This window comes from Hoplias malabaricus, chromosome 13, assembly GCF_029633855.1.
Source record: "Hoplias malabaricus isolate fHopMal1 chromosome 13, fHopMal1.hap1, whole genome shotgun sequence".
Classification (NCBI taxonomy): domain Eukaryota; kingdom Metazoa; phylum Chordata; class Actinopteri; order Characiformes; family Erythrinidae; genus Hoplias; species Hoplias malabaricus.
In genome coordinates, this window is record NC_089812.1 from 1,392,305 (window position 1) to 1,415,339 (window position 23,035).

The 23,035-nt window shown below is 45.9% G+C and overlaps 2 protein-coding genes across 4 annotated transcripts in view; one reads left to right on the forward strand and one right to left on the reverse strand.

Annotated features, from left to right (window-relative positions):
* LOC136664588 (transmembrane protein 114) lies at positions 1–11,509 on the reverse strand. Its single transcript, XM_066641849.1, has 4 exons — positions 11,215–11,509; positions 10,832–10,909; positions 1,500–1,637; positions 1–1,091 (listed from the first exon to the last, which is right to left on the reverse strand). Exons 1-4 carry the CDS (start codon positions 11,390–11,392, stop codon positions 850–852), a joined length of 636 nt encoding a protein of 211 aa, XP_066497946.1. The 5' UTR covers positions 11,393–11,509; the 3' UTR covers positions 1–849.
* The window catches only part of mettl22 (methyltransferase 22, Kin17 lysine), an 18,340-nt gene continuing 6,572 nt past the window's right edge, over positions 11,268–23,035 (forward strand). Inside the window, exons 1-5 of one of the 3 annotated variants that reach the window (XM_066641848.1) lie at positions 11,268–11,404; positions 13,306–13,443; positions 18,556–18,792; positions 20,284–20,324; positions 20,405–20,549. In XM_066641848.1, the coding sequence (XP_066497945.1) occupies positions 13,338–13,443; positions 18,556–18,792; positions 20,284–20,324; positions 20,405–20,549 (529 nt within the window). In that variant the 5' untranslated portion in view covers positions 11,268–11,404; positions 13,306–13,337. Of the gene's footprint in view, positions 11,405–11,887; positions 12,388–13,305; positions 13,444–18,555; positions 18,793–20,283; positions 20,325–20,404; positions 20,550–23,035 lie in introns of those variants that run through there. The other 2 variants (XM_066641846.1, XM_066641847.1) reach the window with 2 other exon arrangements.

Consider the following 23,035-nt stretch of genomic DNA (forward strand, 5'->3'; position numbering starts at 1 on the left):
TTGTCTCTGTTGTTTTATAGAAGGGAGGGCTTCACACGATGCGTTAGAACATAGCTGTGAGGAGTGCGGTGTGTTTTCTCTGTGTCTGCTTGGGTTTCCTCTGGGTGTGACATTTTTCACAGGTGTGTGTGACTGACTGAGTGAGTGAGTGTGTGTGACACACTCCACAGGTGTGAATGGCTGGGTGAGTGTGTGAAACTGTCCACAGGTGCGAGTGTGTGAGTGACATGAACTTGAGTCTTTAGAGAGTATTTAAAGCAAAGTAATATAAATGATTTGAATATATGCAAAGACTTTATTTAAGAGACATTTATTCCATTACAACAACAGCACGACTTTTAAACTAGTACAGGTCTGTTTTATTATTAGTTCTACACTTTGCTTCTTCAAGCGTGTCTTCACACCCCTCAGAACTCCAGATCTGTTACGATGTGACATCAAATATTTATATACAAACATTACTTTAAAAATAAGATTTCCAAAAGGGGCATAAAACACATTTGAAGAACCACTGCCTTCTGAGTTAAAGCTGCTTTAAATTGTGAGAAAGGAATGTTATTTGTGGAGACAAACCTCCTCAGGTGTTCTTCTTTGATTTGAGAATTAAAGAAAAGAGTAAAGGAACAAATCCCTACACCATTTTAGACTCATGTTTAAGAATTCATTCAAAATATACACAGATGCCTTTAAACAAAGTGCTGTTTTAAGACGTAACAACAGGAAAGCGATGCTCCTGGGGGAATCACACGGACCTGCTGAAGAATATTCAGAGGTGAACTGTAAGTTCTGAAACATCTCACATTGAGTGTGGTTTTCGAAGTGTGTTTAGTCTGATTTCTTTGTTGTGTCTCACTCTCCTGGGTAACTGTCTTCGTCTCGTCTGGTGAGCTGACCCACGCGGGCCGAGGCGATCAGGAACGCTCCGGCGGCGAGCAGCTCGCTGATGAAGGACGCCGTTGCAAGAACAAGGGACCAGCCGAAGTAGATGTTGATGTTCTCCAGGGTTTTTTGTCCTGAGATACACACGGCTTCTTTAAAGGCGGCTGCCGAGTAGGCCACATACACACAGATACCTGCCAAAGTGACCGCAGCTGGACGGAGAAAGAGCAAGAACACCTCATAAATACAAACAGCAGGTAAGTGGGAAATGTTCGGGAGCAGCTACACATGAGCCTAACGCCACCATGCCAGTTTCGGGCTGTGGGACTCTACTCTGGAGTGATGGAGATCGATCAGGTTCTTTGGAGATGTTTTGGAGTGAGAATGAATTTTCCAGCTCGTTAAATTAAGCCATAACCTTTTGAAGAGGTTCAAACTTTCCTTGGATTGGTGGCTGATGAAATAATCCAGCAAGAGCTAGATAGCAATACTATTAAAGCAGTTCATTCCTGTCTCACGGGTCACTTACAGACAGTAGAATGTGTGTGTGTGTTGGTGTGTGTGTGTGTGTGTGTGAGAGTGTAATCAGTGTGTGATTACTCAAGGCTGTTCAGACTCACCTCCACACAGCAGAAGTACACCGGTAGTCAGCAGCAGCGGCAGGGCTCTGGAGAGAATGCTCATGACCCCCAGCATCCCCCCAATAAACAAGAGGATCACACTGAGGGGTAACAGGACCATAAAAGCCCCCTGCATATCTGCACAGAGACACAAGGGAGGATTAAACACAACTGGTTTGTAGCAGTGGAAAGATATTCTCTGGAGTGACGGAGCTGTATCCGTTACCTTTGGGATGAGATGGAGTTTGTGTGTGTGACCAGAACTAATCATCCAGCATCAGCACCTTACCTGCCGTAGATGAGTACCATCAAACCCTCACTGCAACACGCACATCCATCCGAGGTGAGATTACAGAGGTGGACTATGAAGAGTTTTGTGGGGGCTTTGTTGTGAGAATGGAAGCCGGACCCCTGCGTCAAAGCAGTCGTGGAAGGGAGGTGTCACGGTGTATGCGAAGGCAGTGAGACGGGTTGCAAATGCGCAGGTGGTGTTTAATGATAAACAAAGGCCCCGTTCACAGAGTTCCATTTTTGAAAATATATCTCTGTCCAGACGAATACGAACGGTCCAGTAGGGGGCCATAATACCTTTTATAGAGAGACATCAAAACACCAGGAAGCATGCGAGACACAGGCTTAACCCCAAATCACACCATAGTCCCTATGTAGTGCACTATATATATCTTAATAATGCATTATATATTTCTAATATAACAACATTATTTATTCTTACATGGGAGTCTGAAATCTAGCGCTATCTGCATGTACAGTGCAGTTTAATGACTTATGCACTTTGTTATAGGGAGTAAGGAGCTATTTGAATTTCTTTTTGAGAGGAGGCACACTGTGTGACGTCAGCGCTTCCCAAAATATCTGTTTTTCTCATCCACACGAGAACGGTGACAATGGCATTTTTAGAAAACCACCATTTTGTAGAGCGTTTTCGAAAACCTCCATTTTTAGTGAACTAAAATGCCATTTTCATGTGGACAGGACGGCAAAACTGAATTCATTCATTCATTCATTATCTGTAACCCTTATCCAGTTCAGGGTCGCGGTGGGTCCAGAGCCTCCCCGGAATCATTGGGCGCAAGGCGGGAATACACCCTGGAGGGGGCGCCAGTCCTTCACAGGGCAACACACACACACACACATTCACTCACACACACACCTACGGACACTTTTGAGTCGCCAATCCACCTACCAACTTGTGTTTTTGGACTGTGGGAGGAAACCGGAGCACCCGGAGGAAACCCACGCAGACACAGGGAGAACACACCACACTCCTCACAGACAGTCACCCGGAGGAAACCCACGCAAACACAGGGAGAACACACCACACTCCTCACAGACAGTCACCCGGAGGAAACCCACGCAAACACAGGGAGAACACACCACACTCCTCACAGACAGTCACCCGGAGGAAACCCACGCAAACACAGGGAGAACACACCACACTCCTCACAGACAGTCACCCGGAGGAAACTCACGCAGACACAGGGAGAACACACCACACTCCTCACAGACAGTCACCCGGAGGAAACCCACGCAGACACAGGGAGAACACACCACACTCCTCACAGACAGTCACCCGGAGGAAACCCACGCAAACACAGGGAGAACACACCACACTCCTCACAGACAGTCACCCGGAGGAAACCCACGCAAACACAGGGAGAACACACCACACTCCTCACAGACAGTCACCCGGAGGAAACCCACGCAAACACAGGGAGAACACACCACACTCCTCACAGACAGTCACCCGGAGGAAACTCACGCAGACACAGGGAGAACACACCACACTCCTCACAGACAGTCACCCGGAGGAAACCCACGCAGACACAGGGAGAACACACCACACTCCTCACAGACAGTCACCCGGAGTGGGACTTGAACCCACAACCTCCAGGACCTGGAGCTGTGTGACTGCGACACCTACCTGCTGCACCACCATGCCGCCAAAACTGAATTTGTTTTTTAAATGTTTAATTAAAATATCTGGATCTGTGTGAACGGGGTCAAACCCAAAACACAATCAGGAGAGTGAACTAAAACAATTGACATGTAAACTACACACTTGACTGAGCAATGCAAAGCAAACCGAATGCAAACAAAAACAACACACAACATAGAAACAGGGAGGACGAAGTTAAACCAACACTGAGACTTTAAACAGTGATACAAAGAATATAATGCAGATTAAGTATTACATACTGCACCTTGAAGAAAGAAAGACACAGGGCTCAAAAGTCCACAAAGACAAGGACAATGACCAGAGATCATCTGTGGGGCAGCAATCACTGAGCAACTGGACATTTACACGTAAGGGACAGGAACAAGGAGAGTGGACAACAGAGGGGTACAGAGGTACAGCAGACAGGGACCAACACATAACACAAGAGAGATGATGGTATTTATCAGTGAGGTGAGAGGCGTGGTCATATATCAGACCTCTGTGGTCCCTTTACTTGAATGCTGTAACATATTGACCCTCAGTGAATTATCTAAAGGATTAGATTTCAGCTTGTTTTCTCACAGAAATCTGAGTGGTGGTGGTCTCCACTCTCACTTCCCGAGTAAATGAAAGGTTATTCTGAAAAAATGTAAATAAATTGAAGGGCAGAGCTCACTCAAAAGCAGATGAATGTTTATGATGTGAAGGGCAGCTGTAGAAAGTACAGATATGAGGTTTTGCTGTAACACAGACTTTATGATCTGTGTTCAAAGCTGAGATGAAATGTTAATGAATAATTAATCAATGTAATGCAAACATAAAAGGGAGGATTGAATTCAGGGCTTTTAGCTTGTGGCCTGCTGTGTGGGTTTTTAGTTGTAATGATTTTGTAAGTGCTCATTGTTTTTCAGACGACAGAAAGCCCGCTCTGAGCCTCCGATGTATGTCATTTGTGCTGTTTTTGAGAGTGCTATTCCTTGGCTGTGATGTATAAGGAGCAGATTCCTGGTTTCTGTAGCTCCAGTCTCTGCAAATGTCCCCGAGCAAACAAAAGCAAAGAGAAAAATGGAAAAGAAAAGGGAAAATGAGTCAACCTGAGCTCTACAGAAGCAATCAGTGCTCTACAGACACCGCAGCAATTACAGCAGCACTCCGCTCCTCCTCCATTTCACTCGGGACTTATTTCCCAGCATTCCCTCGTGCTTTCAACCGCTTCTGCTGCTGTGGTGCACAGATACTAATAGTGGTGTTGATCTTTGAGATATGTGGCGATAAAAAGGGAGCTTCTGCTCGGAGGGTTTAGATAACATTAGGCCCACCATAATATCACACTCACTACCTTTTACTGACTGTGGTAATGGAGAAGATTAAGGCACAAGGTCAACATTAACAACGTCACACAACACACAGGTAGACGATAGATCTAAAGAAGCACTGCTCAAGACCTGGTACCGAACTAAATAATCCATTCATTTATTCATTGTCTGTAAGCGCTTATCCAGTTCATGGTTGCGTTGGTCCTGGAATAATTGGGCGCAGGCTGGGAAAAACACCATAGAGGTACAGACAGTCACCCGGAGGAAACCCACTCAGACACAGGGAGAACACACCACACTCCTCACAGTCACCCGGAGGAAACCCACACAGACACAGAGAGAACACACCACACTCCTCACAGACAGTCACCCGGAGGAAACCCACGCAGACACAGGGAGAACACACCGCACTCCTCACAGACAGTCACCCGGAGGAAACCCACGCAGACACAGGGAGAACACACCGCACTCCTCACAGACAGTCACCCGGAGGAAACCCACGCAGACACAGGGAGAACACACCGCACTCCTCACAGACAGTCACCCGGAGGAAACCCACTCAGACACAGGGAGAACACACCACACTCCTCACAGTCACCCGGAGGAAACCCACACAGAAACAGAGAGAACACACCACACTCCTCACAGACAGTCACCCAGAGGAAACCCACTCAGACACAGGGAGAACACACCGCACTCCTCACAGACAGTCACCCGGAGGAAACCCACTCAGACACAGGGAGAACACACCACACTCCTCACAGTCACCCGGAGGAAACCCACGCAGACACAGGGAGAACACACCACACTCCTCACAGACAGTCACCCGGAGGAAACCCACACAGAAACAGAGAGAACACACCACACTCCTCACAGACAGTCACCCGGAGGAAACCCACTCAGACACAGGGAGAACACACCACACTCCTCACAGACAGTCACCCGGAGGAAACCCACGCAGACACAGGGAGAACACACCGCACTCCTCACAGACAGTCACCCGGAGGAAACCCACACAGACACAGAGAGAACACACCAAAGTCCCTGGAACTGAGTGACTGTGACACTGCCTGCTTAGCCACGTGCCAAACATCTAAATCATCAACGATCAGACAATCAAGCTCTTGAATAAGATCTGGAACAATCCATGCGTGATTGTGTTCTCAGCACCTAATTGAATGGGTCTGAAAGGACATGGAGCTGTCAGGAAGCCCTCACACAGAGAAAAGGAATTTGACACAAAGAAGAATAGGAGGAGAACACCAACTGCTGGTTCTATTCCATCAGCTCAACACGCGTGGAGGAGAATACTAGCTGCTCATATTGTTCCTGCAGCTCAACACTCTGAGGGGAGCCCAAGTGCTCAGTTCTGCTTTGCTGGCGCATGGCCTGGGAGTCACAGTCCAATGCAGACTCGAAGATCAGATTTGCAGGGGAGTCGGGCTGCAGGTCGTGGTAGACGTGCCTACCCAGGGCTTGAAGGGGCCCAAACAGTAAATACACTGTAGTAATGAAAGCTAACAGCTAACAATCTCAAGCTCAGTCGCTACGACAGTGAGCCGTTCAGATTCCTCGTGCTGTTGATGGACGATGAGGTTCTGTTATGTTTAGAGTGAGTTTAAATCTATTAAAGAACGAGCGAACATGTGCGACACCAGCTGGCAGAAACGAGAATTACAACTCTGCGCTTCTAGATAGTTCAACTAGGCAGGACACCTGTACCAACAACTCTTAAAGGGGTAAAATAAGGTTTAGCCAAGAGTCAGGCTCATGGTTTTTCAGCCAAAAGGTGAAATTTGTGATCATTTAAATAAAGTGAAGGTTACAACTTGGTTTAGCAGGTGTTGAGGGCTCAGGGCTTGTACACACTGCCTCCACATTGTACCTGAAGACCTACGGGAATCTGTGAAAAACAGGTTCAGTCTGCAGAACTCCTTCAATCTACGTTTGTGGTCATCTCTAGAGAACAAGCTGAAAGCCAAAGGCACAGGCATTTAGATCAGTGCCTGTCAGTTGTTCTCTTTAGGCTTGTAGAGGATTCTTTAAGGTATAACTGGTGTAGAGGGGCATGGAAGGGGCCCCACACTGTACCTGGGGCCCCAGATTTGGTGCTACGTGCTGCTGTAAGGACCGAGCTCTGCAGTGGAGACATCCTCGACGTCTTCTTCACATTGTGATCAAAGCTGGACCACAGGATATTGTAATCATTGATCAAAAGACAATTTCAGCTCAGAGGAGCCTTCAGGTTTTTCTGTCTGGAGTGCAGCAGGGTTCTTCTCTTTCAGCTCCTGCCACTGCGCTCTCTGCAGGGAGGACTGCTGAGGAGAGAGGCACGGTATCACTCTCTTAACCCCTTCTCAGCTTCTCAGTAGAGAATCATCCAGAAACACACCTGTAACTTTTATTCCTAGTAGCTGGACTAGCGGTTTCTGCTTGATCCAAGTTCATCTCAGACCCATTCAGTGACGTTGATGTCTGGACTCTGGGGATCATTTTCCAATCCACTTTGGTGCTTCTTTTGAGTCTATTTCCTTTTCTCAGTGAGGGGGATCTTCTCCTGTTACACATCCTCTCAGATCCCGTGTTGATCTATTTCAGTGTTTCAACGACATCTAAAGTGGACATGAACCTGATACGTTTCTGAGTCAAACACGATGATTGGTGGGGAGTAATGTGGGCAGGGCATTTAATCTATGGAGATTTGATTGGATGGTGAACATTTCCTGAAATGATTCATTCGACATTTAAATGAATCCGGATCTGATTTGATTGATTTGGGTTGATTTCATTTGTTTGAAGTTTTTTAACCTTCCTCCTGTGTTATCTTTCTGTCACCATCTCTTATGTTTATGGGTCGGTTTTGACCCGTGTCTTAAATCAGCCATAAGACCCTCCTAAAAACAATTAATTATCCACCATTTTGTTTCTTCCCTCTTGTTGACCTCGTTATTGTTCTTTATCCATGAAAGGATTGGTTTTAATTGTTCATTGTTGCAGATTGTAAACTGGAGATGTACACGATACAAAACTCTAACTGTAAACTGACTGGGCCTTACGTGTCTGGACATGTCTGTCTTTCCTTGTTTTGTGAAACAGACGAAGACAGAAGCCCCTAACTGAAGCTCGAGTGGTTGTAGGAGGAGACAGCTGTAGGCTGTTGGTGCATAGAAAAGCCTTAATTTTAATCAGAGCATGGTCCAGTGGTGGTCACTGAGGGAATGCTGTATTGGTCTGATACAGAGCTCAGGTCAATCCCAGTTCATGTGAGAATCACTCTGGTGTGAACCTTGTATCATCTGTTATCCAGCCGTATTCAGAATGTATGGGTCAGAACCCTGGGCTTGTAATATCGTATCAACCGAAATATATCCTGGCATTAACGTTGGCCACGTTGTTCAGCCCTGTCTCTCGTCCACGTTTCTTATCAACTGTTTATACACTACATCTATGGAAACATGACCTGAGCACAGTTTCCTTGTAATGACGCCATGACTGGAGGTCGACTGAAGTTCACAGCTGTACGTAGGTAAAAGAGAAGGGAAGTCAGTTCTGTTCGGTTCTGCAAACGCTCTGATGTGACACCGCTCTCCGGAGGAAACCTGAATTGATAGAGCATATTAATTCGAGCTGAGCTCAGCGGGAGTTTGGGCTTTTTAGCGGAAAAGAGGACAATAACGGCGTGGGGCTCGCCAGCAGGTGGGCTAACCAGATTAGTTGTGAAAATCATGGCGGAGCACTTGTTACGGCTGTCTTCGACACAGCTGCGCTCCTCTGACTCTCTGTCGTATCCATGGGAACCCCACAGAGACGGGCCAGTCCCTCGGTATTGTGCTCACAGTCACTTTACAGATGAGGAATGTGTGAGTGTGAGTGTGGGTGTGTGTTTGGTGTGACTGACATTCATTAAATATGTACACACACACACACACCGGTCAGGTAAAAAAAAATTATATTTATATTATATTTATATTTCTTTCTTTCTTTCTTTCTTTCTTTCTTTCTTTTCTACAAACTCCATCAATCCTCTCCGCACCACTGACCGTACAGAAGCACTTTGTTGTTCTCTAATTACAGACTGAGGTCAATCTGTTGCTCTGAATACTTTGCTAGCCTCCTTTCACCCTGTTCTTCTGTGGTCAGGACCCCAGGTACGACCTGCTCTGTGGTGGTCCTGTGGGGGTTTTGGGCATTGACAGAGTGAAAGGGAGCTAACAGTTTGCAGATCAGCAGATGGGCTCCAGTCTATAATTGGAAAACTACAAAAGTGCTCCTGTATGGTCAGTGGAGACGTCCATCCATCGACCTATTGGAAACACAGATGTTCAGTGGAGAAACTACACATGAGGCTATGGTCAACATGTCTGCCAAAGGGGTGGCTTTTTCTATCTGTATAATCTCTCTCTCTCTCTCTCTCTCTCTCTCTCTCTCTGTCTCTCTGTGTCTCTCTCTGTGTCTCTCTCCCTCTCTCTCTCTCTCTCTCTCTCTCTCTCTCTCTGTCTCTCCCTCTCTGTCTCTCCCTCTCTCTCTCTCTGTGTGTGTCTCTCTCTCTGTGTCTCTCTCTCTCTCTCTTTCTCTCTCTCTGTGTGTCTCTCTCTCTCTGTGTGTCTCTCTCTCTGTCTCTCTCTCTCTCTCTCTCTCTCTCTCTCTCTCTGTGTCTCTCTCTCTCTCTCTCTCTGTGTGTGTCTCTCTCTCTGTGTCTCTCTCTCTCTCTCTCTCTCTCTCTCTCATGCACTGTCTGACAATGTAAATATTTGTTACGGCCAAAGATTCCACGGACATCTGCTCACCTGAGGGTTATTAATAGGGAGTCTGTCTCCTCTGATGTCACTCTTAAAGCTAGACGCTGGAACCCTGCTGTGAGGAAGTGATAGCAGCCACATAAATAATAGTGAGGTCACTTACTGACATCGGATGATTAGTTCAGGGTCATAATGCATCCCAAAGCACTAGAGAGCACTAGACAGAGCTTCTCCACCGCTCCACAGACCAGGGATGTGCTCAAAGTTTACACAGGGCATTCAGACATGAGGAGCTTTAATGAGGTCAGGTACTGATCTCTAAGGATCCCTAAGGCACTGGATTGATCTCCATCAGTCCAGAGAACACAGATCCACTGCTTCACAGCTCAGTGCTGGGGAGGTCTATATCTTCCTAGCGCACGCTGTAGTGTGTGAGCATCCCGTTTCAATGTAATCTAATGTCATGGGTTATTTACAAAGAAAATCTGCGTCTACAGTCGTTGAATTTAATTATGAGGGGTGTTTTTAAAAGGACACGTTGTTAGATGTGGTGTGTCTTCTTTGAAAGAGCACACGCTGATGTGAGAGCTATAAATGGAAGGAACACTGCAGGTCTTTTCACACAGGAGCAGTGTGAGTCTGAGGGCAGTGCTTCCAGCCGATCAATAAAACCTGGAGGTCTGTGTCAATGACATCTGTGGCCATTAAGACAATAAGCTTCACCCTTGAGGATGGATAAGAGCACGGCGCAGTCTGTGTGGACGAGGAATAGTGTTAGATTCGCATCAAACAAACAAAAAAAAAAGGCATGCGTGGGGTGTTGTGGGCGGGGCATTACTGTATCTATGGAGATTTGATTGGATGGTGAAAAGGTGCTGTTTCTAAAATGCAGAACTCATTTTCTTGAAATGATTCTTTTCTCCGGGTGATTCCCAGCTCTCGTTCGGTGTGACTCCTGAATCAATCCGGTGTGAAATGCCTCCATCAGAAACTTGTACAATCTGTTACACCACCGTTCTTAGTCGTTCAGACCCCCGGGCTTGTGGCTATCGTAGACAAGGGGAAGGGGTCAAAAGTATTTGGACATTAATCAGGATTATGTCCCTCCTCCTGCGCTTCCGGGACTGCTTTATACTGTATGTCAAAAACCTCAGCAACCGGAGGAAACCCACACAGACACAAGGAGAACGCACCGCACGTCTCACCCACAATGACACCACGGACCCCAGAAACACCACCACTGCTGCACCACGCATGACAGCCCTGATCTAATTATTAATGGTGTAGTTAGTAATGACAGCAAACGATTGAGACACTTACTCAGTATCTGTCTCTGAGAATATGTGAAGTTCCCTCCATTTCTAAAAGGATTCATAAACGGCCAGCACTGGTTCTGAACTGCACAGGAAAAGAAGACAATAATGTGATCCCCAGCCAACACACTGTAAAAGACAATTCAACACCACTGTAATAAAACGGAGTATACATTAGTGCTATAGACTGTGAAAGAACAGCTCAGTGTGTAACATTAAAGTGGTATTAGAGTGTAACTGTAAGATGGCACTTTATTAAACAGTATAATCAAGTGTGTGAGACAACTGTGTTTATAAAATGCAGTATAACAGTGTATCATTAACAATAACCTAGATATCAGACAATAATCTAATAACAAGGACCCAGCCCTGAAGAGTAAATTCACTTACAGTTGCAGGTTCTCCAGAGTCCTGAATGAGAACTGAGTGAGACAGAGGAGTTGTTATCTCTCTTCGAGGTGTCAATGATGTACCAGAAATCGGTTCCAATGGCCAGGACCAAGCACACGAAGCTCAGGAGCCCGAACGAGGCCACAAACACAGCCAGGCCACCCAGGGTCATCCTCATCCTCAGAGACAAGTGAGTGCTCAGGTCTGAGAGAAGTCTGTGCAAACTGTGTCCTTTCGCCTTCCACACACAGCTCTGAGTGATGATCCCGGGTCTCAGCCTCTTTCACGGGTTCTTTTTGTTACTGCGGTGTGCACATAGTAACAGCAGGGGGCAGTGTGCGCATAGAGTAGTCTGGCGGTCTCTCTCTCTCTCTCTCTCTCTCTCTCTCTCTCTCTCTCTCTCTCTCTCTCTCTCTGTGGTGAGGTAAGTATTTAATGCTATAGCATTAAAATGACCTCTTTTTTTCTGCACTCACTGTAATTCTGTCAGAAGCACTTTGTAGTCTGGTACCTTTCACAGCTTACTACTTTCACCCCCTACTACAACAGGAAAAGAAAGTACCAGTCACACATGTCTGATATTTTGGCATGACGTGTGGGGGCAGTCCCTCACGTTGGACTAGTAGCAGAGCCAGTACAAAACGACCCACAGAAGTGTGAATATGCGTTAGGACATCAGCCAATCAGAATGCAACTGGCCGAATCCTGACAGTGAGGTCAGAATTGTGCACTGAAGGGATCAGACTCACTGTCAGCGTCTGTGGCTGAGACTAATAGTTTTTAAACAGTGTGGTCCACCTGTTGCTGCACAGTGTGTGTTGGCCGTCCTCTAGTCCTTCATCAGTGAACATAGGATGCTGCTGGCTGGACATTTTCGGTTGGTGGACAGTTAAAAACTACAGCAGCACTGCTGTGACTGATCCACTCACACCAGCACGTCATAATATCACAGTGTCACTGAAGTGCTGAAAATGACGTGCAACCCGCCCAAATCATCCCTGCCCTGATGTAGTCCTGTGGGGTCCTGACCGCTGAAGAACAGACGGATTCTCCTTGAATTGCGATGCGGAACGATTCTGCGGACCATCTCGATTCACACGGTACTGTTTGTCTGCCGGACCCAGCCTGGTGGCTAGGCTAGCTCTGTTTGAAGGGTGCCTCCGATATTTAAAGGTGATTTAAAGGAATGCGGTTACTTTTTAACACAGAAATAGAGCTGGATGTTTCTGTTCTCCTTTTCACGGAGTAAACTAACGTTTATGATAAGTATATAATAAAATAAATAAAGCGTATTAAACGACTTAAAGCGGGGGGTTCTTTAAATACAGCCGTGTCCCGCTAATAACGTTAACAACATTAACCCAGACGTTAAAAGGGGTTGTCAGTACATTTCCGTTGATGCTATTTATTTTGGATTTATCCGAATTTATGAGAGTTTATATGAGTGCTTTAAAATACACACAAGCCCTCAGTTATGAACCCGAGGTCAGCACCTGCCCTGCACCAATCCTCCTTCATAGAGACGGTGTTCTCCACCCATTTCCTCTGGCATGAGTTTGAGTAGAGTTTCTGAACCAGAACTAATCACCTAACATCGGTTTCTGACATCACTGTTGTCAGAGTGCTATATTTCCTCACAGCAATGTTCCAGAGTCTATTGATATGTCCTTTGTAGGAGCTGTACCTGCAGTAAAAGAGGGAACAAACTCCTGATTAATGCCTTTTTTGTTCAAACACAGGCTTCCTGCTGCTTTGGAAATCTGGGATAAATGTGTATTTCTGTTTTTATTTGCCTCAGATGTGTCAATTTGTAATAAACTGATTAAAAACATAAATACTATGTATATGTGTGTGTGTGTGTATAATTCATTTTGTAATGTAGTGCTGTGTGTATATTCTTATTAGTTTAGACTTTGTAATGTCCTGTTGGTGTGTGTGTTTCTTCCTATTGATTTGGGCCTGAAGAACAACACTTGAATGTTTCTTTCATCTGTCTATCCATCCATTCACTGGGCGTACAGCAGAATCACATCCTGGACAGGGCTTGTTCCGGTGAATGATAATATAGACTTTATGTTTTTTCCTCTGCAGGTGTTTGCTGTAGAGGACATGAAGTGGTGGCCATGGACCAGGTCACCTTCAGGAGTGACACAGTGCTCTCGGATGTGCACGTTTTACTGCCGAACATTCATCACCTCATGGCTCGGCTCAATGGTGTAGGACAGCCAGGTAAGAGTGCAGTCATCTGAGCATCGGTCAACTCTAAAATCTAGTCGTGTGAAAGAGAACTAAGGCGTTGTCGTAATACCAACTCTTTAATTGTTCATATTCAGAATTTCTCATGTTAAGCCACTGCTTCTTTTTGAACTACGGCTAACACAACTTCCGTAGAGCTCAGCATGCTCGGAGGAGAACACTAACTCCCTGCTTATTGAGGAATATTGAAATCACCACTATTCAAATGTAGAGGGCAGTGTTCCCCTTTCATTTACAGGGTTTAGGATCTTTGCATTTTTAATGAATCTTAATATTGAAAGAATTTCCTAGAGAAATGTAATAGATCTTTGTTGTAGTAAATTTAATAGCAATAGCAGTTATTACATTATCTTCTGATGTTAATTTGTTATTTTTATTATTTTAAATTTACTCCCAAATTTCATGCGTAAATGAAGTGTAAACAGCATTAAATATTAAGAGCCGCTGAGCTGTCTGATGATGTTTGGACGTCCCAGGTGTTTAATTTTAAAAAGCTGGACTCCCCTCACTTTTCAGTTTTATTGCTTAAGTGTTTAATAAGTGTTAGAAAGCTGCTTGTTCTCCTTTATGTTTGGCCAGAGCCTTCCAGCACCTAAAGAAACCTGAGGCTCAATTTATGAGTCCTCTTTGATTCATACGGGAACTGTATGCTGAATAAATTACGCCTCCACACACCACCAGGGCATTTAAACAATATACTACCTTCCATCACACAAACGGAGTGTTATATAGATACATAGACTAGGAGCCCAATAAGAAACCAGTTCCAGATAATGACTTTCACCACCTGCCGGTCGTGTACCTTGCTTTGTTTTTCTCTGAGGACCTCGTCTCACACCAATTGGCGCCTTCAGATCAGCCGCGACGACCCGACGTTCAGGAAAATCAGAAAACACAGAATATGGCAGAAAGGCTATTCATCCAGCCTCTTCACTACAGTACAACTGTAGCAGCATTTATACAGGGCTTATAAGGGTCTAGTGCAGAGAAGTGCAGGCCTCAAACACAGGCTGATGATGAATGTACCAGACCAACACACATCTCATCCCACATCAACACCAAACACACACACAAATGCACACACTAATTCCCCTAATGCAACCCAAAATTAAAAGCCACAAACAAAAAAAGAAAAACCCAGAAAATCGCAGAAAATATGGAGCCACACGGCATGCTGGGAGCCCCCCTGTGAGTCCCAGCTCCTCCCAGTCCTCGGCCACTTGTGAATATGAATTTGCAGTTTTTCACCATATAATCTATGGAAATATTTTACAGTGCAGTCACACCAACCTTACTGAGGTTAGATGCTGATGCTGGATAATTAACGTCTAGTTTTAAGCACGGCCACTTACTCAGAATGACTGACTGTGTTTGGGTCTGCTACTCAGGAAGCAGAAAATGCAACCAGCTCCTAAGACTGAACTACGATGAGGAATAGGACCTTCTCTAAACACTGAACCAAAGTTTACTTGTTTATTAATGAACCAAACCTGTCAAACTGTGATTTGTTATCGACAGAGTGCTGTAACACGTTTATTTGATTCTCCCTCCTAATCCTCGCAAAACCCTCAGGAGGAGCTAGGACAGGTCTCCCCCTGAGGTCGGTGTCAGCGCAGCTGCATAGAACACAGCCCATTATCCTCCTCGCATCATCCAGCTTCAGGATTTAGAAGAAACTGCCTTCAGTACAAAGAGCTTTCAGGAAAATAACAGCATTCTCAGAGCAGATAAAGTGCAATTTAAATCCGTTTTTTACCCTTTTTCTGAGAAAGGAATCAGCCACAGTGAGATGCAGCATGCATTTCTGAGTCCGTCTGCAGGCATCTCAGTTATTAGAGCGATATTTGCAATATTACAGTGTGCCCCCTTGATAACGTGAGTGGTTGCTATGTAATTAGATAAAGCTCCACGTAGCAACATGATCCTCGACGGCTGTTGTGACTCACCTTCACCTCAAGGAGAAACTCCTTCTGTAAACCTCGCAGTCAGGAAGAATATGACATCATTTATATTGTTCTTTTATTTGTTGTTTATCCTCAGATCAAAAATAATTAAACCTTATGAACCCAGCCTCTAGAAGATGTGTTGATACGATAATAAAACAAAATACAGACAGGAAAACAAACAATACACAAGGAAGCGTTAAACAATTATACGCCAACTCAACTGTGTGGGTCTGAAAGGACGTGGAGCTGCGAAGAAAAAGATAAGAAAACACAAAAACCCTGCTGCTGTTTCTCAGAGCAATGGGCCGACCGCCCCACAGCCCGGACCTTAACGTAACTCAGCTTCTTAGACTGTAATTAAACTGCAGTGTGTAAGATTTAGAGATCCCTAGTGCAACCAGCTGAATATCCATCCTTCCCTCTTTTTCTAAGCTGATGCCTGAGTGTAATCACACATAAGGCCCTCCCTACAGCCAGTGATTGGTTGGTCTATTCTGGGCTACAGTTAACAGTTTAGTAAACTTAACAGTGCAGTATGGCACTTGGGCTTGTTAGTAGAAGGTCAGAAACACAATGTGTGGTCGTGACAGGAGATTATACAGTAATGAAAACGTGTGTCTGTTTACTGCACTTCACTTGTACTCATGGAACACCCTCAGTCCTACACACTGGCTTTAACTCAAGATTAATTTTCAATTCTGATTTTGTATTTGCAAGGTTTCTGCAAATACAAATTTGCAAAATTCTTGCAAATTGGGGGCGGCACGGTGGTACCAGCAAAGTAGGTGTCGCAGTCACACAGCTCCAAGGACCTGGGGGTTGTGGGTTCGATTCCCGCTCCGGGTGACTGTCTGTGAGGAGTGTGGTGTGTTCTCCCTGTGTCTGCGTGGGTTTCCTCCGGGTGACTGTGTGTGAGGAGTGTGGTGTGTTCTCCCTGTGTCTGTGTGGGTTTCCTCCGGGTGACTGTCTGTGAGGAGTGTGGTGTGTTCTCTCTGTGTCTGCGTGGGTTTCCTCCGGGTGACTGTGTGTGAGGAGTGTGGTGTGTTCTCTCTGTGTCTGTGTGGGTTTCCTCTGGGTGACTGTCTGTGAGGAGTGTGGTGTGTTCTCCCTGTGTCTGCGTGGGTTTCCTCCGGGTGACTGTCTGTGAGGAGTGTGGTGTGTTCTCTCTGTGTCTGTGTGGGTTTCCTCCGGGTGACTGTGTGTGAGGAGTGTGGTGTGTTCTCCCTGTGTCTGCGTGGGTTTCCTCCGGGCGACTGTCTGTGTTTGTATCGGTGACTGTCTTCCTCCAGGGTGTATTCCCGCCTTGCGCCCAATGATTCCAGGCAGGTTCTGGACCCACCACGACCCTGAACTGGATAAGGGTTACAGATAATGAATGAATGAATAACATGGAAAAGTAGAAATCAGCCAAAGCTGGAGTAAAGATCATGGAGCACATGGATCTCATCAAATATGTTTTAGATTCAGACGTGTTTCTCTTTGTTCCTCGCTGAGGCTTGGAGCAGCTCTTTAATGAGCTCATAAGTCAGTGTAAGTCACTCTGGTCCTTTATAATACACCCCATCGGTCATCAGTGTAATTAAGCCGTGAATCTCCTTACACTCCTTCTGTCTGACACATGAGCCATTAACAGCCAGGCTCAATAAAGCAATCAAAAATATATAAATAAAAAAGTGATAAAGTCAGGTGATCTTCTTACAGTGGTGCTGTGACTGTGACTTCCACCTGGAGCTGTCACCACCACTCAGTTTGAACAATAATCGATTAACATATTCCTTCTCTGTGATGATTGGTTGACTTCAAAATGTACAACAAAACTCTGGGAAACATCCATTGTGTGAACATCCCATGATGAATGCTCTAAAATTCCATCCATCCATCCATCCATTATCCACCGCTTATGCGGGTCCGGGTCGCGGGGGAAGCAGTCGGAGCAAAGAAACCCAGACCTCCCTCTCCCCAGCCACCGCCTCCAGCTCCTCCGGGGGTATACCGAGGCGTTCCCAGGCCAGTCGAGACATGTAGTCTCTCCAGCATGTTCTTGGTCTGCCCCAGGGCCTCCTCCCCATTGGACATGCCCGGAACACCTCACCAGGAAGGCGTCCAGGAGGCATCCGAACCAGACGCCCGAACCACCTCAACTGGCTCCTCTCGACGTGGAGGAGAGTCTCTCCCGGAGGTCCGAGCTCCTAACCCTGTCTCTAAGGGAGAGTCCACACACTCTGCGGAGAAAACTCAGTTCAGCCGCTTGTACCCGCGATCTCGTTCTTTCAGTCACTACCCAAAGCTCGTGACCATAGGTGAGGGTTGGGACGTAGATTGAACGGTAAATCGAGAGCTTTGTTTTTCTGCTCAGCTCTCTCTTCACCACAACGGACCGGTATGGAGCCCGCATTGCTCTGAAATTGCTTGCAATAAAATATTTTGACATAGATTTCCATTAAAATGGACTTCATTCTTCCCCTTATTCTCCACGTGTGGGTTTTCTCTATAGGTGTGAGTGAATGTATGAGTGTGTGTCACCCTGCGAAGGACTGGTGCCTGGTGACATGAATGAATAGTTCGTCCCCCTTTCTTAATGAAACGTTGGTCAAAACACCACAAGCCCTTACAGCAGCATCCTCCCCCTGTTCAGAACGTCCCGTTTCAGCACCTGTTCCTGATTCAGCACGTTCAGCACGCTGATTGGTCAGACCTGTTAGGAGTGGGAGCAAGATCGAAAATACAGGAAGAAGGTTCTGTTCTGGACTAGTTTTTCTTCTGTATCTTCAATTAACAGCTACATTTTAAGAAGTTCTCTGTTTACACCTGCTGCATCCAACATGAGAAACACAACATTTGTGACCGGGCAGAGACCACCTCCTCTCAGGGTTCTCGTGTGATAGTTGTGGTCCGTACCCGAGTGCGATAGTGGTGTTGACATCTGCCCAAACGCACCACACCAAGGGTGAAAAGCAGTGCCAATGTGAAAATACATCCCAACGAGGGGCGGGACATTTCTAAAGTCTCTGCGTGTGACATCAGAACTGGAACAGAATCGCAATGGCCCGTTTTATCCCACGTTTTCTGACTTAGGCGCCCCACAGTAAAGTGACTGGGTGGTGTGGCCTTGTTTCACAGTGTGAATGTTTGTGTGCAGTGTTTGTGTCCAAGTTCAGGATTCTACGGCAGGATGAAGTTCAGGATGTTCAGGCCTCGGAGGAAACGACCCTGTGTTCGCTGCTGGATGAAGACGGAGATCTAGACGTGGTCAGAAAAGCCTCACACTCAGAGAGCGATCGAGAAAAAATTCACCCTGTCATCCTCAGCCAGGCTGGAGAGAAAGTGGAGGAGGAAGAGGAAGAGGAAGAGTGGTCCAAGGACACCATCACCATTGGTAAAAGGGTTTCTGTGTTTAAGGGATAGTGGGACTTTTATTATGTTTTACTTATGATTCTTCTACATCTTCAGAAGAAGCTGTTATACTGACACCTAGTGGAACAGATGTAATTAAATCTATTTTAAATATGACCGCCCACATGTGGGGAACCCAGCCTATGGAGCATCAGCAGAGGAACAGAGATGACAGTTTGACTTGGTTGAGTACAAATACCAGGCTGTGGTTAAAGTTAGGATGCACATTTAGAAATTATTGGATTTGATGTTCATGTCTTTCCTCGCGATTGGTACCAGAGCTCACATCCATCTGGCTGTTAGCCTTTTACCTCCATAGTATCTGCAATATCTTCCATTTCTGTTTTGTCTGCACATGTAGAGTTCTATTCAGTCAAGTTCAGTCAGAAACCTTGGAAGGAACCAAGACTCATACGGGGAACCCATCCTCCTCGGGTCGACACCGGAGACACAACAGAGAACAGAACAGAAGTGAAAGTGAAGTAATGACAGATGAAGGGGTTATAGTAATTTAAATGTAGTATATTAGTGATGTATGAGTCTGAGGAAGGAGAAGGTGATCAGGGATTCTGTGTGAGGTAAAAGTAGGTGTAGATAGTGTAGATGAGACAAGGCCAGGATCTTGTACAGGACACAGGGGCTGGATCAGGGCAACACCTGGAGAGCAGCAGGACGTCTCAGAGCATGAGAGAAACAGGAGAAAGAAAACCAGACAAAGGGAACAAATAAAAATACAGAGGTTAGTAGGGTCTTGGTAAAGAACGGGCAAAATTCTCCTACGAAAAAAGCTTCCACGGGTCAGGCAAGAGAACCCAGCGACAGACAGCGTGTTGGCGGTTACCAGATAGATAACTAAAAGAGCTGTAGCTATGGTCATATGACCGGGTTAATACAGAACAGTGATAATATGAAAACCAGCTCAAAAACACCAATAGAGAAGGAGTAACCTGAAAGTGAATGATTAACCAAAAGCTTGTTTGAAAAGGTAGATTTTTTAATCTAGATTTAAAGATTGAGAGTGTGTCTGACCCCCAAACAGTAACCGGAGGCTATTCCAGAGTTGAGGAGCTTTGTGAGAAAAGGCTCTTCCTCCTTATTAACTTTGCACGACGTGCACCAATTGTTTATTGGTTTCCGTGTTATAAACCTGTTCAATTTCCAGTCACATGTTTGGGCATTGACATTTCCCTTGATTCTAACCCAGTAATACCAGGCAAAGTTGGAATGGCGGATAAAATGGAGTCTATAAAGTTCTGAATATACATTGAGGTAGAGCTAGACCTGTAACAGAGTCATTTATTTCAAAAGGGCTCCATAAATCGAGAAATCTGGTTTCTGTGACTGTTATTGGATTAAATCAGACTCCTACAAAATCCAATTTACTTCAGAGCAGACGCTTCACTGACTCAGAGCCTTGACTGCTTGTGTGCATCATTTCTGAAACTTTTCTGATGTATTGTTTTGCTTTACACAGAGCACACCATGGCTACTCCGCTGGAGGATGTGGGAAAGCAGGTGCGTGAACACGTCCGCAGTAAACCGAGCCTCGATAATCTTCTCTGTATATCTGAAGTTGTGTCTTCTGTGCTCTGCAGATCTGGAGGGGAGCTTTCCTGCTGTCTGATTTCATCCTCTCGAATCCAAGCGTCTTCGAAGACGCGACAGTGCTGGAGCTGGGGGCTGGGACTGGCCTTGCCAGCATCGTCATGGCAACCGTCGCCAAAACTGTCTACTGCACAGGTACGCGTTTAGGGACGGAGTTAATAAAAGAGAGTCAGGATTCAGAAGAGGTTTATTGTCATGCAGCGTCCTCCTACAGATGCAGGGATGTGAAGGCGTACACTAGGGGCATGAGGGGAGTTTCACTTAGACACAAACACAGGTAACAAACAGAGAAGACTGTGGATATGGACTGAGATCTAAATAATTCAGAATAGTGCTGTTGTGCAAAAGGAATAACCGTGAGGAAACGTCCATTTATACAACGATAAACCCATATAGTTTACCACGGAATAAATACATAAAAATTCATATGGTTGCTTTTGGGGCGGCACGGTGGTGCAGCAGGTAGGTGTCGCAGTCACACAGCTCCAGGGGCCTGAAGGTTGTGGGTTCAATTCCCGCTCCGGGTGACTGTCAGTGAGGAGTGTGGTGTGTTCTCTCTGTGTCTGCGTGGGTTTCCTCCGGGTGACTTTCTGTGAGGAGTGTGGTGTGTTCTCTCTGTGTCTGTGTGGGTTTCCTCCGGGTGACTGTCTGTGAGGAGTGTGGTGTGTTCTCTCTGTGTCTGTGTGGGTTTCCTCCGGGTGACTGTCTGTGAGGAGTGTGGTGTGTTCTCCCTGTGTCTGCGTGGGTTTCCTCCGGGTGACTGTCTGTGAGGAGTGTGGTATGTTCTCCCAGTGTCTGCGTGGGTTTCCTCCGGGTGACTGTCTGTGAGGAGTGTGGTATGTTCTCCCCGTGTCTGCGTGGGTTTCCTCCGGGTGACTGTCTGTGAGGAGTGTGGTATGTTCTCCCCGTGTCTGCGTGGGTTTCCTCCGGGTGACTGTCTGTGAGGAGTGTGGTGTGTTCTCCCTGTGTCCGCGTGGGTTTCCTCCAGGTGACTTTCTGTGAGGAGTGTGGTGTGTTCTCTCTGTGTCTGTGTGGGTTTCCTCCGGGTGACTGTCTGTGAGGAGTGTGGTGTGTTCTCTCTGTGTCTGCGTGGGTTTCCTCCGGGTGACTGTCTGTGAGGAGTGTGGTGTGTTCTCTCTGTGTCTGTGTGGATTTCCTCCGGGTGACTGTCTGTGAGGAGTGTGGTGTGTTCTCCCTGTGTCTGCGGGGGTTTCCTCCGGGTGACTGTCTGTGAGGAGTGTGGTGTGTTCTCTCTGTGTCTGTGTGGGTTTCCTCCGGGTGACTGTCTGTGAGGAGTGTGGTGTGTTCTCCCTGTGTCTGCGTGGGTTTCCTCCGGGTGACTGTCTGTGAGGAGTGTGGTGTGTTCTCCCTGTGTCCGTGTGGGTTTCCTCCGGGTGACTGTCTGTGAGGAGTGTTCTCTCTGTGTCTGCGTGGGTTTCCTCTTGGTGCTCCGGTTTCCTCCCACAGTCCAAAAACACACGTTGGTAGGTGGATTGGCGACTCAAAAGGTGTGTGAGTGTGTTGCCCTATGAAGGACTGGCGCCCCCTCCAGGGTGTATTCCCACCTTGCGCCCAATGATTCCAGGTAGGCTCTGGACCCACCGCGACCCTGAACTGGATAAGGGTTACAGATAATGAATGAATGAATTAATTAATTAATGGTTGCTTTTGGAACAATTCCATGTCTGTTTCCCTTTGCACCGTGAGGACATTAGTGATGATTATTACAATGGAACTATTTGGAAATCTTTTAACATCACATTTCTTTGAAAGTCAAGGAGATATTTTTTTATGTGACGTTACCATTTTAAAATAATCACAATTTTGTATGAATATATTTATCTAAATAGCCTCCGAAATCCCTGATTAATTTTTATCAAACAAACAAAAAATAACCAACTAATAAGCTATGTATTAAATATTCTGCAGTTATTAAAAATATGATTCAAATATCCCACATTTCTCATTTGGAGCCGTAGCAGTGGCGCTTCTAGAACCGAGACTCTTATCTGATTACATTTCTGCAGTGTATCACTAACCCTTCATCGCCTTCTCTGAAGATTTGGATCTTATTCTGCAGCCGGTGTTTAAAATAATTTCCTGAGGGCAGCAGACGGCCCTGAAGCTGTTTAGATGATGTGCTCACGTGTGAAATTTCGTTTCATTGGCGAGGCGCTGTGCAGTGGGTCAGGTTTCTCTGTGAATGCATTGCGTTTGAGTCTGTAACTGGAGTGTCATTTGGTCTTGGGGAAGATCTTCGAGGGAATATAGCTGCAGGAGAGATCGTGTGTGAGGAGGGTGTTAATGCTCTGTCCTCCGCCATTAGCTTCAAAACACCTTCCAGCACACTTCCAACAGGCCTGTGTCCACATGTGATTTTGGAACATTCAGGGCGCTACGATGTGATTCTCTGTGCACCTTCAGATTTGATTTTTGTAACCGATATAATTTGATTTTTTTAATTGTGTCAGAGTTTATCTGCTTATTAAATATTAAAGTCTATTTTTGAGTAACACAAAATACCTATGACATATTGTGGCTGCAAACACAAACATCAGTTGCAGTTTCTTCTTTTCAAATGACGCACACCAATGAAAACGTGCATGTATAGCACCCCCTAC

Coding starts and splice junctions, on each gene's coding strand:
- LOC136664588 (XM_066641849.1), bottom strand. CDS start 11,392: ATGAGGATGACCCTGGGTGGCCTGGCTGTGTTTGTGGCCTCGTTCGGG. Junction 10,910..11,214: donor ACTCTGGAGAACCTGCAACT/GTAAGTGAATTT, acceptor TTTCCTGTGCAG/TTCAGAACCAGTGCTGGCCG. Junction 1,092..1,499: donor TGTACTTCTGCTGTGTGGAG/GTGAGTCTGAAC, acceptor TTCTCCGTCCAG/CTGCGGTCACTTTGGCAGGT.